This window comes from Carettochelys insculpta, chromosome 2, assembly GCF_033958435.1.
Source record: "Carettochelys insculpta isolate YL-2023 chromosome 2, ASM3395843v1, whole genome shotgun sequence".
Lineage (NCBI taxonomy): Eukaryota > Metazoa > Chordata > Testudines > Carettochelyidae > Carettochelys > Carettochelys insculpta.
The window spans coordinates 265,841,711-265,858,573 of NC_134138.1; the positions used below are offsets into that span (position 1 = coordinate 265,841,711).

Below are 16,863 nucleotides of genomic sequence, written 5' to 3' on the forward strand. Positions count from 1 at the left end.
GTCATAACAGCTTTCACATACCTAAAAGGTTATTACGAGGAGGAGGACTACTGAGGCCTTGTCTACACTAACCCCAGCCTTCAATCTTCTTCAGCTTCGCAAATAGGATAGCTGAAGTCCATATACGACACACAAGATGTGGTGGTGAGTAAGGTTGGCAGTGGCTTCTAAGCAGATGCAATAGCCTATGTATTGATCTCTTCAGCGTTAATCCCCCGTATAGTGTAGATATACCCTGAGAGAGACAAATACTATGTTGCATTTGTTGTATACATTTCCTATCCCGTGTTATGGTGTTTTTGTAGCAACTTTTTAATAACTTTTAATAACAATGGAAATCTTCAGATTACTATCATAGCTGTGAGAACCTAAATAAAGGGGACTTCAGTTAGTGTGTGGGGATGGGAAGAGGCTTTTAAGATGTTTTTAATGTTGGGGGATTGTTTTTAATACAAGAAGAGTTAGATTTATAATAGTCAAGTTATTTCAAAGTCCTTGTATATTCTTTCTTCGCAGTAGAACTGACAATTGCAATCAGAAAAGATCATATGGGGTATTTTATTAAATGAGGTGAAAGCTTACATTTGCATCTTTATTTCTGATTAAAGTATACTTCCTAAAGGAGGCAATCAGTTGCTAAACACAGTCACTTGTGATTTAGTAAGCTCTCCTGATCTTTGCTGACATTGTGTATCCTTTTGTTGTAATTTAGTTGCAGCTGTTCTGTTCAGTTCTGAGAACTCAGGAACATGATGGAGAATGAAAACTTCCTATTTATGTCAAAGTACATAATTATTACCATGGCTTGGATATAAGTGAACTGAATGCAACTTTTTCTCCTGTGTTGTGCTGTAATGGGCCTTAATTAAAAAGCCAGAATATAATTAAAGCATCTCTTTGATGTAATTAATTCACACTACTGTGGAAGTGGTGTGTTTTTAATTAAATTTATCTGACATAAAATTCGAATGCATTTCAGAACTACAATCAAACTTGGATTCAATTGGAAATTTAAACTATAACAGTGTGGTTTATAATTATATATAATTCATTTTTATTTTGAAAGATGGATATATTGTATTCAAATTTAAAGTTTTATTATGTTTTAAATAAATTTTAAATATTTAATTTCCAGAGAACTGTGTTCTCTGTACAGCAAAATTATGTAATATATTCCAAGTAAGACTTTATATGGTAGCTTTGAGTAATGTGTTTTGAGATCTTTGAGTTGTGGTCCTCAAGTAATATATTCTCCCTGGTAAACACAGGATGACTTTGGTATGGAGAATTTGTCCATTATTTCGTTATGGATAAAGAACAAATATTTGACAAAAAATGAACACAATTTCTTTTGCAGAAAAACAAATCTGTAATGACAGGAACATTTTTAGTTTAATTTTCTGGAAAATTACCTTATTCTTGCCCAAACTGAAAGCTAGTTCTGCCTGCCTTCATGTTAAATAGTAAACAGCTGCATAATTGCAAAGAGTTGATATCTTAACTGTCCTGTAGCTCTTGATCTGCTAACATAATCGCTGATGCTTATTCTGACAGTTAATATTACTGATGAACATAATCTTTATTCAGCACACATTTTGATTGGTAAAACTACAATATTTTTAACTCACATTCAACTTCGTTGGTATTTTTTTTTCCATTGAGTACCATAGGAGTTGTTAAACACAAGGTGACAGGGATATATTTTTACTGATGTCTGATCCACACAGCTTTTGCACTGGTACAATTATTTCAGTTAGAGTATGCCTTTCCCCTTTTAAAACAAATACTATTATACCAGCGTAACCCTTAGGGTGACAGCACTTAAAACAGTTTAGGTTCATTCCAATCCCGTGTGCAAATAGCTATACAGTACCCATAAAGCACTTTAATACTAACGTGGCTTTGTTCACACAAGGAGACTGATACATCTTTTAGCTATACTGGTAAGCCTCATCTACACGCGAAGCCTCTGTCGCAGCAGAAATTACTGTTGGAAGGGGTTTCCCAGCAAAACTTCTGTCAACAGATCATGTCTACACACAAAAGTGAATTGAAAGAGCAATCTGCTCTATTGACAGAGAGTAGCCAGACTGTCTGGCCCTCTCTCGGCAGAACGGCTGACTGTTAGCTCTGCAAACAGGGCTGACCAGTGAACCGGAAGCCTTGTCTGTCGACAAAAGGGTCCCAGAGCATCTATATGGCTGTTTTGTCGACTGGAAACTATCAAGAGAGTCAATATACCTGACCGGGAGAGGTATAATGCTGCTGACGGACGCGCTGAGTTTTGTTGACAAAGTGCATTTGCTTTATTGATGCTCCACTTTTTTTTTTTTCCCAAGCAAAAGCCCAGTTTCTTCTTCAAGTGGTCCCCGTGGGTGCTCCACAATAGGTGTCGGGCTCACCTGGTGCCGCAGATGGGAAATCTTCCAGCAGTTTCTCCTGGATCGCGCATGCGCCAGCGCACGCCGCACCCCCGGCTGCGTGCACGATCTGGTCCCCACCAGTTCCTTCTCAACCGCCCTTGGCTGCAGACGGAATCCGCTCAGGCTAAGGCCAGAGTCAGATTACTTAGTGGTTTTTTTCCACGTGTAATTTGTTGTTTTTCGGCTATTAAACAAAAAAAAAAAAGAAGAAGAGAGAAAGCAAAGACAAAGAGAATACCAGCAAAAAAAAAAAAAAAAAAAGGAAGAAGAGAGGAGCGGAGAAGAACAGAGCGGACGTGAAAGGCTTAGGCCTCCCGCTGCCGCAGGCCGGTGATCACTCTTTGAGGAGGAAAGGCACGGATTAAGTGCTAAGTACCCTCTTAACAATAAAGGACTCACCACAATGGCCTCTTCAGGTTTTACACAGCATGAGTCATGCTGTGAAGCTATGCCAGCCTCCGTGGGGCATAGCGAAGGCATACGATGCCTGCGGGAATTGCAGGCTACCCGGCCGCGTTCTCATTGTGCTCTGACCTCCCCCCACCCCCAGTGCAGAAACGGAGGGAACTCTCCCTGGCTCGATCCTTGCCGTGCATCTGCAGCAAGCAGGACGAGTGGAGCACACAGCTTCCGGCCGTCTTCCCTCCCTGGCTCGATCCTTGCTGTGCATCTGCAGCGAGCAGGACGAGCGGAGCACACAGCTACCGGCCGTCTTCCCTCCCTGGCTCGATTCTTGCCGTGCATCTGCAGCGAGCAGGACGAGCGGAGCACACAGCTACCGGCTGCATACTCAGGCGGCGGCACCGTCACAGGCGGCACAGACTGCTGCGGCACCAGCGGTGCAGGGGTGCCAGGCACGGAGCCTGCAGGCACCGGAGGGGGATACCCGTGCAGCACTGCAGCTGACAGTGCCGAGCACAGTGCTAACAGTGGGGCCGAGATTCCCGGCAGGGGAGGGGGTGGTGCCGGCCCCGCAGCGGAGGGGCAAGGCAACATCAAAAACCCGGCACCGCAGTCCATCTCTGGACAGGGCTGCACTGCTGTTAGCACCAAGCCCTCCCCCTGTGATACACACGCCGCACCAAAGGCCTGTGTCTCTACCGGCCCATCAAAGGAAAAAAAAAACCGCCTTCTCCGTTCCTCCAACCGATGTCACCACGGCTTGGGCCACCTTTACCATTTTCTGGGATTGGATCCCATTGGAGTACTGTCACAAGCCAGTTTCACCTCTATCGGTGTCGCCGCGGAGGTCTCGCTCTCCCAGACATCGGGGGTACACACCCCGTGAGTGGTCCAGGTCTCCATCTCCGGACCCTTGCCATGCTGCCATGGTCGTCCCTATCAGTCTGGACACAGACAAACCACAGGCCTGCACGCAGGGGCAGGTCCCCCCCCCCCAGCAGCTCAATACCCCCGTGGGCACTCCCGATCGGGGACGGAAACACAGTTGTCTCAAGGTGAGTTAAATTTAGAACCCCGAGACTTTCCTTCACAATCCTCCAGCGAGCAAGTGTGTCATCGCCCGTGGGAACCCAAGGGTTCAAGGGAGGTTTACCTTAGGGGTTCCTCTTCATCCTCCCCAGACGACGCCATGGCCCCCGGGGATGTCTCTCCCCGGGATGACCTTAAACAGTTTCAGGAGCTGTTTTAAAGGGTGGCTTTCACGCATGACATTTAAACGGTATAGGTGCAGGAGAAACATCACAAACTCCTGAAAAATCTGAGACCCCCGGCTTCATCCAAAATTGCTATTCCACTGGACGAAGCCATTCTGGAGTCAGCCATTACTATATGGCAGACTCCGGCCTCTGTTCCGCCTATGAATGGGAGAGCGGATAAGAAATACTTCATCCTGGCAGAGGGCATGAAGTTCCTCTTCAGTCACCCACAACCAAATTCTTTGGTGGTCGGGTCATCCCAGCAGAGGTCAAATGCTTCTTAGTACAAATCGGGGGATCAGACAAAGATGATAAGAAGCTAGAGCTGTTTGGCAGGAAGGTATATTCCTCTCCTGTCCTGCTATTGAGAGTGGCAAATTATGGGCACACCTAGCAAACCATAATTTTGATAATTACTCTGGGCTTACTCCCCTCATGGATTCACTCCCGGAAGACAAAAAGCCGGTGTTAAAGGTGATTGTTCAAGAGGGCTACACAGCATCGCAGACGGGAATCCAGATTGCCCTGGACGCGGCGGACACGGCGGCACGCTCAACGGCTGCAGCAGTGGTCATGCATAGAGAATCCTGGCCCTAGACGTCGGGTATCTCGAGGGACCTACAGGCGAAGATCGTGGACCTTCCCTTTGATACACAAAAGCTGTTTTGCAGACTCAACCGACTCGGTCCCTCACTCCAGTAAGGACTCCAGAGCTACACTTAGAAGCTCGGGCATTTATACTCCCCCATACAGGAGGGAAAAATTTTATCCTCAGCAAAGACACTACGCTTACAACCACAGCGTGCTCAGTATCAACGGGGCTACGGCCACGGGCTCTATCAATAGCAGCAACAGTACAGAACCCCTAGGTGACGTTCTCAACAAAGCCGTACGCCCTCGGGTCAGGCCTCAAAGGCAACAAGTTTGATGGGTATGTTGGGGGCTGCACTATCAATACCCTCGCTCAATGCCACTCTGATCTCATGTTCCATCATCGCCTCAGACCGTTCCACTCCCAATGGCAAAAAGATCACCACAGACATATGGGTGCTGGAGATCATAGCCACGGTTACGCGATCTCCTCCCAGTCGCTTCCACCGACGAAGCCTCCCACCAGGCCTCACCTCAGGGGCGCTGCCATGAGGCGAGGCTCAAGCAGAAGGTGACCCATCTTATGTTCACAAGTGCAGTGAAAAGAGTGCCGGAATAATTCCAGGGGAAGGTTTTTATTCACTCTACTTCCTATCGGAGAAGAAAACGGGACACCGGAGGCCCATCTTAGATCTTCGTGGCCTCAACCGTTACTTGCGCAAGCAACGGTTTCGGATGATCACAGTTGCCTTGATACTCATGGCACTGGACGATGGAGACTGGGTTGCAGCACTCGACTTACGAGATGCTTACTTTCATATAACAATCTACCCGGCACACAGGTGCTTCCTCCGCTTCACGGTCTGCCAGGAGCGCTTCCAGCACAGGGTTCTTCCTTTTGGCCTCTCCTCGGCCCCCAGAGTCTTACCAAAACCCTGGCAGTGGTGTCAGCCTACCTGCACAGACGGGGTGTTTATTTTTCCCATATCTGGGTGACTGCCTGCTAAAAGGGACCTCCAAAGGCAGAGGTCTCACGCATGATACGCGTCACAGCGGACACGTTCTCTTCACTGGGCCTAGTCATCAACCTCGCGAAGTCAAAGACCGACCCCACACAAGACATAGAGTTCATAGGGGCACGCATAAACTCTATCACAGCAAGGGTGTACCTACCCGACGCCCACTTCCGCGCAGTCAGTTCGCTGGTGCAAGTCATTACATACAGCCCCACGGTGCCGATCTTACCGTGCCTACAGCTGCGGGGCCATATGGTGGCAGCAACGTTTGTGGTACAGAATGCCAGGTTGCACATGTCAAGCCCGTAGCATTGGCTGGCGAGCATTTACAAACCGGCATCCCACACTGTCCACAGGGTGGTGTCGCCCACAACAGAGGTGCGCAGATCCCTGGCGTGGTGGGAAAACCCTGAGAATCTGCTAGTGGGGGTGCCTTTTCACCAATCACAAATTTCTATTTTTCTTGCTACCACTGCCTCCCACATGGGATGGGGAGCGCACATTGGCGACAAGGTAATGCAAGGGCTATGGTCCCCTGCGGAACAGACACTGCACATATCCATACTGGAGCTCAGAGCAGTGTTCAACGCCTGCAAACATTTTCGAGATTACCTGCATGGCAAAGTAGTTGGGATTCAATACCGACAATACCTCCACTATGGTCTACATCAATCGATAAGGAGGAGCACGATCCCGTGCCCTATGTGCGGAAGCAGTCCGATTGTGGAATCAGTGCATCGCCAACACCATAACGTTGAAAGCCTCATACTTGCCGGGCGCCCACAACGTGAATGCAGACCAGCTGAGCAGGCACTTCGCAATCACGCACGAATGGCAGATCCGCTCCGATCTGCTACAGTGCATTTTTCGTACATGGGGGTTTCCCCAGATCGATCTGTTTGCCACCCAGTACAAAAAAAAAAAAAGCGTCCCCTGCACTGCTCCAGAGCAGGAGTGGGGCGGAGGTCCCTGGGGGACGCATTCATGTTTTTCATGGAAGGGGTCCCTACTTTATGCGTTTCCCCCGCAGTGCTTATCCGCAAGGTCTTGCACAAAGCCAGAAGGGAGAGAGCTCACATGATACTCATAGTCCCGCTTGGGATCGGCAGCAGTGGTTTCCCTTGCTTCTGCGCATGTCGGACCGCCCACCGCTCCATCTACCGGTGGCGCCAGACTTACTCCCGCGGGCTCAAGGGTCAATAGTGCACCCGCACCCTTAAGGTCTGCACCTACAAGCATGGCTAATCCATGGCTCAGCTCCTTAAAGAGCACATGTACGGAGGGAGCACAACAAGTCCTGGAATGTAGCCGAAGGACCTCCACCAGGAAGACTTACAAGCACAAATGGACTCGTTTCACAGCCTGGTGTTCCGCCAAGCAGTTAACTCCCCTTGACATTCCTATACCTGTAATATTAGAAGACTTATTGGACCTCAAGAGAGGCGGGCTTTCTCTATCCTTGCTAAAGGTCCACCTCGCCGCTATATCAGCCTTTTCAGTATACAGAGGAAGGGCCCATGGTATTCGCCCATCCTATCGTTACCAGGTTCTTGAAGGGGCTTGTAAACCTGTACCCCCCTCGGAAACCACTTCCACCGTCGTGGAATTTGGGCTTGGTGCTCAGCACGCTATCGGGTCCACCTTTTGAACCATTAGCCACAGTTCCCATACGTCTCCTTACGATAAAAACAACCTTCCTCCTTGCAACTATGTCAGCCAGCAGGGTGAGTGAGCTCGCGGCAGTGATGGCAACGCCGCACTGCACAGTATTCTCAAAGGAGGCGGTAACCTTAAGGCTGCACCCAGCCTTCGTTCCAAAAAGTCTCTCCGGAGTCCAATCTTAACGAGCCAGTAGTTTTACCCTCGTTTTACCCGAAGCCTCACAGCTCCGGCAAGGAGGCACGCCTGCATCTCCTAAATGTGAGGAGGGTGTCGGCCTTCTACACAGACAGAACTAAGTCCTTCTGGAAAACGGACAGGCTTCTAGTCTCTCTCGCTCGTGGGTCCAAAGGAGAAGGTCTCTCTTCCCAGAGAATCTCAAAGCACATTGTGTCTTGTATAACAATGTGCTTCGAACTTCGAAAGACTCCTTTGCTGGCCCCGCCCAGGGCTCACTCCACCAGGGCGGTGGCGGCGTCAACAGCCTTATTCAAGGGCATTGCGTTAACAGATATCTGTAGAGCGGCGACCTGGTCATCCTGTGACACCTTCGCCAAGCATTATGCCCTGCCTTGGGTATTCTGAGAGGATACCCGTCTGTCGACAGCAGTCCTCTCGGGGGCAAGCTGCACATAAACCGATTACCCACCTCCGTACTTGGGTTACTGCTGGGTAGTCACCTATTGTGGAGCACCCACGGGGACCACTCGAAGAAGAAAGAGAAGTTACTCATTTGTAGTAACGATGGTTCTTCGAGATGTGTCCCCATGGGTGCTCCACCACCCGCCCATCCTCCCCGCTTCAGATCTCTGTCTAGTGTTTTTCAGGAGCATCCGAGGCGGTTGGTCAAGGAACTGGCGGGGAACGGATCGTGCACGCGGCCGGGGGCGCACAGGGGGGCGGCACACGCTGGCGCATGCACAATCCAGGAGAAACTGCTGGAAGATTTCCAATCTGCGGCGCCAGGCGAGCCCGACACCTATTGTGGAGCACCCACGGGGACACATCTCGAAGAACCATCGTTACTACAGGTGAGTAACTTCTCTTTTTCCAGGAAAAGCCACTCTGTTAGATGTGGCTGTAGAGTTCAAGTTCTACAATTTCTCTGTATCTAGACTAATTCTGAGAGAATAAAAGTTTTAGTGAACTATTGAATTCAGAAGAAACTTTTTCCCAAAGCACTTAATTTTGCTTGATATTTTTTTATATTTCATTTTAAAAACTTGGGTGAGGCCAGAGTGTTTCTTTATGCTTATTGTCACAAAGGCCAATGTTCTGAGGTCTCAATCCTGCAGAAGGTTTTGTGTGTAAGTATTTTACATATCTGGTATGGCTATGTTCTGAAGAAGTGGGTCTGTCCCAGGAAAGCTCGCCTAATAAATCATTTTGTTAGTCTTTAAAGTGCTACTTTACCGCTTTTTCGTTTTGATAGTATATATGCTTACATGGCTTTCTCTTTGTTACTATTTTACATATGAATTAGAATCCTCTCATTGCTTATTGGAATAGGGGCCTAAATCATTACTGGATGTAGTTTTCTGGGTATTAACTAATTTTTCCTTACAACATTTTAATCTTAATCCTTAGCTATGTTCTTGCTTGTTTCTGAAGGAGTGGTAAAACTTTATTACTCTTTTGGCATGCTGAATTGTAAATTTAAGATGAAATTACCTTAATAAATGATTTATGGCTTAATTCTCAAGTCCATATGTGGAGTTCAACCAAAACATCTACCGCCTTCAATAACAGTTTGCCCTATACACCCGCAAATTAGCACCATATTGCTAACCTTACTCTTGGTTTACTGTTTATATTATGGTACTACACCACTACCCAAATCAGATTGGGTCCCCATTGTGCTGGACTTGTACAAAAGAAAATAAAATCATGATTTTGTTTGAATTCAGCTTTATGTATCCTGTATTGTGAGACACTGTTTGTTTTAGTTGGCTGTTATATAAAAAATCAGTGTTAAGATTTATAGGTGTGTGCTTTTATAAATGTACATTTGTGGTATACTTGCAGGTCAGAGGTACTTTGTTAACTGCTCACATTTATTTTTCATTTTCTTCATGTTTTAGTTTTATTTTTATCCCTTTGTCTTACATGCTTCTCAGCCTACATGTTGTTTTGATTAAAAAGTGGCACAAAGCCATCTCTTCCTTCAAAGATGGGAATTAAGGTATAGAAGGGAATGTACTCACAAAACCCTTCTGTGATCTCAAAATAATTTCTTCTTGGAATGGTGATCCAAAATTTAGAGGCTGACTGTGTTGCTCTGATTGCTGTCTGTGATAAGATGATTATCTGTCAACCCTCTTTTCTCACATTTTTACTTTGTAGAATTTTTTAAAGTCATTTTTCAGACCTTTTAACCTGACTGAGGGTTGAAATAGTCTCTGCATAAATTTCAGTTAAGGATTTAAATTTTCCCCTTACAAACTAGTTTAACAGTAAGTAAATTTAGGTGAGAGTGCCTACCTATGCCTGCATGTGCTTTGCTTTTCAGAAACTTTTGGTTGCTTGCTTTATTTTTTTAATTTCTTTATTTTTATGTTGCTGAGTTTATACATCTATTTTCTCACCTGCCGTATCCTAGGGGGCTTGGAGTACCAATAATACAGTGAGCCCACCTTCCTGGTCCCCAGACATTTCAGAAGGTCGGGACATTTTTAAATCCAGACAGCTTCCTGGCAGTGCCATTTGGAGCATCAAAGTGGTAAATAATTTGTATTTATATTCATGTATCCATTGCTATTTTTCTGCTAATGAGACTACTAATGAAAACTATGTATAGTTCACCTGAATTAATCTTCCACTTTATCACTGTTAACTTTGGCTTTTTAAGAAAATTGGTTGAAGTCTGGAGCTTTTAAATTACAAAAATATAAATTTACCAGAACAAATATGGCATGTTATGGGATTGCATAAATTTTGAATTTAATATGGCAAGATAATTTGTAATACCCATGTAATATGTGTATCTTACTACTTAATTTTTTTTTGCTTATTGCTGTTAAATAGCTGTCAAGGGGGGTTACTTGAGGTAGGGGTGGGGGTGGGTGTGTCCTGAAGACTGCTGGCAGTAAGGAGAGCCAGACTGAAAACTATTGAACTCTGGGGCTGTTGCAAACGTGTTGCTGTGGCAACAAAAGGCACTCACAGTGACATATGTTTTAACTTTGGGGGAAAAAAATAACTATTTGACTTATCTTAGAGGGAGCCAGATACTGTCCCATTGATGTCTACCATGAAAATAAACATAAAGAAACTGATGGCTTGTCTATACAAAGCAGCATTGTGCTCTTTAGGGGGTGATTTCTAAAGGCCCGTAATGTGCATTAATTGGTCCACGTAGATGCTGCTGGTGTGCACTGAAAGTTCCCTAATGTGCTTTTAGTATCCACATTAAAGCACACTGGAGAATTTGTAGTGCACACCAGCATAATCTACATGGACCGCTTAAAAAACAACACACTAGTGGCACTTTAGAGATCTCTCTTCTTCTCTCCACCCCACCCCCAAACTTGCATTGCTGCTCTGTGTAGACAAGCTCTTAGAAGGATTATTACAACCTTAAAAAGAGAGAGAGAAAAAATGAAAAATATAAAACCATAAATAGGTTGTTGATTTCAGCTGATTTATTTTCATCACACTTTAACTCTCATGCAAATTTGCTTTATTTTAATTTGATATTAGCTTAGCTATTGCTGCTTGAAACATTAATTTTCAGCATAATGTCCAGCATTAACATTAATACACTCTTGTGCTATTTCTGTTACATTGTTAGCCTTGTGAAGCTAAAAATATTGAAGTGTTGTCTAAAACACAAATTGTTAGGAATGTCTGAGCATTTTACTTGTGAAGGAAGTCAATCTTGTATGCAGTGATTATATATTTTACCCTCTACCTAGAGGTGGGAAGAAATTAAACTTTGATCAGCAACACCTCCTTCCTTATTCTTATTTCTAAATTGTTGTATGGTTGCATTGCCTGTTAGTGAAAAGGTGCACTGTTTAAATTATAGTTCAAATAATATTGTTATTAGAGGGATATTTGGATTCTATCTCATAACAACTATTACCACAAAGTTCTATTAAAAAAAAAAAAAAAGGAGGTTGGTATATATGAAAATATTACTGGCCATAGTGAGGTCATAATATTACCTTCAGTCAGTGGAATTCTTACTATGAGTGGGTCTAGTGCATCTTCCATTGACATTTATAATAGTACCATAGTTCAAATGCAGTATGTGCCTTTTATTGAGTGAACTGTTTTGTCTTTGAGTTTTTGGCATCTTAAAATAGTTTGAAGCAAGCATTCAGATAGACACTATAGACATGTAAATGATGTATGGACAACAAAACAAAGTAGACTAAAGCAGCCATTAACATTGATTTCTTCAAATGCATTTTAAAGACAAAGACAAATGCTAGTTACCTAGTAGTAGTAAAGCACAATAGAATACCTGCTGTGTTGAATATATATACCTTAACTCTCATTGTATAAGAACAAAAGGTATAAGGTAGATGTAATTTGTTCATATCTGGTCTGAAGATCAGCCACAATTCCATAGAGACACAGCCAGTAATAATATTTTCCTCTTTTAGATGTGATCAGGAAGTTCCTTTTGTGTTTTGTTTTGCATTATTTTTTTTGTTTTTCCAGTTCAATGTGAAATAAAAAATCTTATTTGTGAAAGCTGAATTAATTCACAATAATAATTTAAAGTAATTAACATTGAAAAAGCATGACATTTACTTTTCCTGCTCTCTCCCCTGTTCACACAATTTGAATTCACCTCATCAGTTAAGGTCAACCCAGCACTCAAACTAGGTGTCTCCAGGTTAAACATGAGAAGGGAAAAAAATAAATCACCTAGGACTAAGTATAAATACTACAAAGAAAAGTATTATTTTACTATTATAGGTACTACTTGTTTGGGGGTATTAAACACTAAAATCTTGATTGTGTCCTCACTGAATCCTGGGAGTTTACTCACAGACCTCTGCTGGAGTAGGGTAAAGCCCTAACAACTCTTAATGTCTGTGTGACTATTGCAAAGAAGTGTAGCTGCTGTATAACAAGTAAAGTGCACCTGCAACTGTCAGAACAAGAAGTAATGTTTATCTGGAGTACTAGACAGGATGGAGAAAATGTATTTCAGTATTACTGGCTGTCCCTGTAGTGAAAATTAATGTGTTAATGAGTTTAAAGTACTTTTATTAGAAGTGATCCTTTTCATGATGGTTGAAGATAACAGAGGAAGAGAGTTTAGTTCGAAGTTAAAGATATTCTACTACAATATATATATAGTGATTTAATAATGATGATCTGGCTTATCTATATCCATTTGAAACCGCAGTTCTTATTTATATAGTTACAGGGAAGTGCCCTTGCAATAAGAGAGATCTGTATTGCATTTAAGTTGCTATTTCACTTAACTAGGGCCGTGGATCAGGATTTCCTGGGAAGCGGAGACCACGTGGTGCAGGCCTTTCAGGCCGGGGTGGCAGAGGTAGATCAAAACTGAAGAATGGAATTGGGGCTGTTGTCACTCCAGGGGTAAGAACTATCTTTTTAGTTTTGTACGTAGTTTGGTACGTAACTTTGTTTATCCAGTTCTAATTTTTTTAGAGAAATTTTGTCTCTAACAAAGTAAGCAATGAGAAAAAGTGTTGAAAACAATTTAGTTTTCATTAAATGTTATTCTATACTTCCATTTAAAAATAGGGGTAAGCTGTAACAATTTTACACCACTTATATTCCCTTGTAAAAGGACACTGGTGAGGGTTCAGCTCAGTCTTTCTACATCCACAGATTATATGGCACAGGAAGTTAACAAGTTTATATGTTAGGTTTTAAATCAGAAAACTTCTGGATTTGTTTCCCAGGCATAATCTTCTAATGAAGCTTTGTTAGTATCCTTTTCTTCTTTTGGAAGCTTAGTTAATGATTGTTTGTTCATGTTACTAATTTTATCTAATTATTGAATTGGTATCAGTATAGGTAATGCTGTAATTTCACATAATTACATTGTAATATTACATTTTTAAAATTCTTGCTGCATTTTATGATGAGCTGGTTTATGCATAACGAAGCTTTCTAAAGTCTGGCTCGGTAATTTGAAAATATTTTAATGAAATGACAGCTATGTATGGAAAATAGCTTAAAATAAAGTTAAAACACTGAATTACAGAAGCACAAAAGCACATTTCAAAAGTCCTTATGTCAGACTGAGGATTTTCTGTGTATTGCCTTCATATCATCTGAATGCTTAAACTGTTTTTTTTCTGTGTCTTTTGGGAAGGGAGGGGGAAATTTGCTACTAGGCTGTTATCTAAATGACTATGCACTTTTTACCCAGGAGTGAATTGTCACAGGCTACATCTATGCTACAGGAAAACTTCAAAATGGCCATGCTAATGGCCAAATGAGAGAATACTAACAAGGCGCTGAGATGAATAGTCAGTGCCTCATTAGCATGCTGCTGGCGCGGCAAGTGCCGCGTTTCACTCCTGTGCAGCTCATCTCCCGGGGGGGGGCGTATTTTCAAAAGGACCCTGCAAATGTCAAAATCAGCTGATGGGAATAAGGGGATTTTGCATTTGCAGGGTCCTTTCGAAAAGGACCCCTGCGTAGACGAGCTGTACGCGGGCAAAAATCGGCACTTTCAAAGTGCCGTGGCTGGCAGCTTGCTAATGAGGCACTGACTATTCATTTCAGTGCCTCGTTAGTATTCTCCAGTTTGGCCATTAGCATGGCCATTTTGAAGTTTTCCCCTAGTGTAGATGTGGCCACAGTGACATTGTAAAACCAGATAGAAACCAATGAATGAGAACAGCTGCACAACTTTCACTGCTATCTGCAGTGCTACTGATGGGCTACAGGGGAAAGGCACAAGGGGGCAATAGGCCCAGGCCTGGTATTTCAAACGGGCCCAGCACTCTGACCACTATTCCTGATATTTTGGCAGTGGACAGAGCTCCAGGTCTCTTAAACATCCACCACACGATGAAAAAAAGGTACAATATGTCCACCAGCATGTGTCTTCTGGCAAATGTGGATTTTACCGGTGGTTACTTTGTATTAATTAACATTTGCATGGTTTACCAATAAATACACAGACTTACAGATTTTGAAATCAGCAAATGGTTTTCACAGTTTAAAATTGTCTGTGTATTTTATATTCTGAAATACAATACTTATTGTTCAGTTCCAGAAGGACAATAGTAAATAGAGATGAAACAGTTTGTGTCTTAGGCAATGGAAGTATGTTCATGTGATGTTCTTTTTGCAGGTCACTACAATGGATGTGTCATCTAACAAAGATGAGGAAGAAAATTCGATGCATAATACAGTTGTACTATTTTCTAGCAGTGACAAGTTCACTTTACATCAGGTTGGGATACTAATTACTCTGTTGTAATAAAAAAGGAATTAATGTCTTTATTATGAATTGAATTAACCAATATAAGGATGGGTTTTTACTTTAGAGCAGCTGTGTAGTTTTGTATGTTAGGACAATAGACTGTTTGAAAACTGTTCTTTCTGTCATTTTAGGATATGTGTGTAGTCTGTGGGAGTTTTGGCCAAGGTACAGAGGGCAGATTGCTTGCATGCTCTCAGTGTGGTCAGTGTTACCATCCATATTGTGTCAGTATTAAGGTAAGTGTTTTGTTACGTTACAAATATTTGACATTGTTTTCATATTTTACTTAAAGAGGACCGCATAATTAGGAGAGTCGTTAATTTGTTAAAAAATCTTCAACTAATTTGACTGTTGTTTGTGTGCAGTTTCTGAAAGACTTTATTTAAATGTCATTTTATAGTGTGCATTGCCTCAAGAGAAATTAACCTTTTTCCTACTTTCACAGCCATAAATAGCACTTATTATCTAGCAGCTGGTTAAAATAACATATTAAAATATAAGCTTAAAAATCTTAACACAAACACATTGTTTTTGGGAAAGAAACTTACTGCAACTTCATTTGCTATGGTATCAGGTTTAGTTGATTCAGTTTGTCTGTTGGCTGTCAGAACCGACAGCAACTGGAGTAGTTAATACATTTCAGGTTCATTAGTCTAGGAGAGAATGTGAGAAAATTAAATTTGAATGGTATGAGATGACTTAGCAAGCACGTAATAAGCTATTTACTGCAGCATATAAACTACAAACTGTCTGTTGCTCATTATATAAGTGCAGTTATGTGAAATCTGGTTATTTGTTAAGATACCTCTGGGTTTCACTTTGCTTTTACATGTTCTTTATGAAAAGCTCTATCCATTTTTCATGAGAATATAATTTGATTTTGGATTGAGATGGTACTCTTAAATTATATTTTAAATAACTTTAAGTAGGTGAGTACTTCTAGTCACTAAAACCCCAATGTTAGGCTTCACAAAGAATTTGGAATGATTTATGATTTTTTTAATAAGTTCCATCTTGGCTTTGCTACAGGCAAATGTATTGTTGCACTTCCCCATCAACAGCCTGGGAAAGAGCTTGTAACTCCCCTGTTGCTCAAAGTAAACTGCACTGGGTGTAGATCCTAGTGCAGTATATCTTCCTTGGCATTCTGTTGAACTATGTGCTCTGTCTTATTATTGTGTCAGACCTACACTCCAGTCCCTTCCCCATTTTGCTACTTTCCCCTCTCCCCATCTGTGCAATTAAGAGAAGGATAGCAGTTTTGCAAACCTGCTCCCCTTCCTGTGCTGCTGCTAGTGATGCAGCTAATCAGCACATGTGCAGCATCCCTGTACATCTCTAATGAGCCAGATCTGCATTAGGCCCAGTGTTTACTGTACTGAAATAAAAAGATATGCACCATTGAAAGCCTGTGCAGTTGCTGGGGAATAAGTTGTACATTACCTTTCTATTTGCAGATTACAAAGGTGGTGCTCAGTAAAGGCTGGAGGTGCCTAGAGTGCACAGTGTGTGAAGCCTGCGGGAAAGCTACAGATCCAGGAAGACTGCTTCTCTGTGATGACTGTGACATCAGCTACCACACTTACTGCCTGGATCCCCCACTGCAGACAGTCCCCAAAGGGGGCTGGAAGTGCAAATGGTGTGTTTGGTTCTGGTGTCAGAAATGTTTACTGTTTTTCCCATTTTATTCTCACTTTAAAACTATTATTGTTGTATTTCAGCTGAATACACTTGAACCTCTTTAATCTGGCACTTCTGGGAAACAGGACTTGCTAGATTAAAAGATTTTGCCAGTCTGGGGGGCATGGAGGGGGAAGAAATGCTGCAGGGCAAGCTGGGAGTGGGATGGGGATGCGACGACACTTACCTGGTGCCCTGCTTACAAGGTTCCATGTCCCCTGCCACTCCCAGGCACTGCCCCTTGCCACTATTTGAGTGGCAGGGAAGAGCCAGAGGGGAAGTGTTCTGTGCACTGCTGTTCCCCCAGCAGGGGATGAGGGGGAGCAGCAGTACATAGACCTACTTCCTCCTCTGTACTATAGGTGTTCCTAACCTAACCCTGGATTAGGGACACCCATAGCCTG

At 43.0% G+C, this 16,863-nt stretch overlaps 1 protein-coding gene across 8 annotated transcripts in view; it reads left to right on the forward strand.

Annotated features, from left to right (window-relative positions):
• KMT2C (lysine methyltransferase 2C) overlaps positions 1 to 16,863 on the forward strand; it is a 346,453-nt gene that overhangs the window by 239,780 nt on the left and 89,810 nt on the right. For all 8 annotated transcript variants that reach the window (XM_074985089.1, XM_074985087.1, XM_074985090.1 and 5 more), the window contains 5 exons: positions 9,947 to 10,066; positions 12,796 to 12,912; positions 14,648 to 14,749; positions 14,911 to 15,015; positions 16,237 to 16,418. In XM_074985089.1, coding sequence (XP_074841190.1) covers positions 9,947 to 10,066; positions 12,796 to 12,912; positions 14,648 to 14,749; positions 14,911 to 15,015; positions 16,237 to 16,418 — 626 coding nt within the window. The remainder of the gene's footprint in view (positions 1 to 9,946; positions 10,067 to 12,795; positions 12,913 to 14,647; positions 14,750 to 14,910; positions 15,016 to 16,236; positions 16,419 to 16,863) is intronic.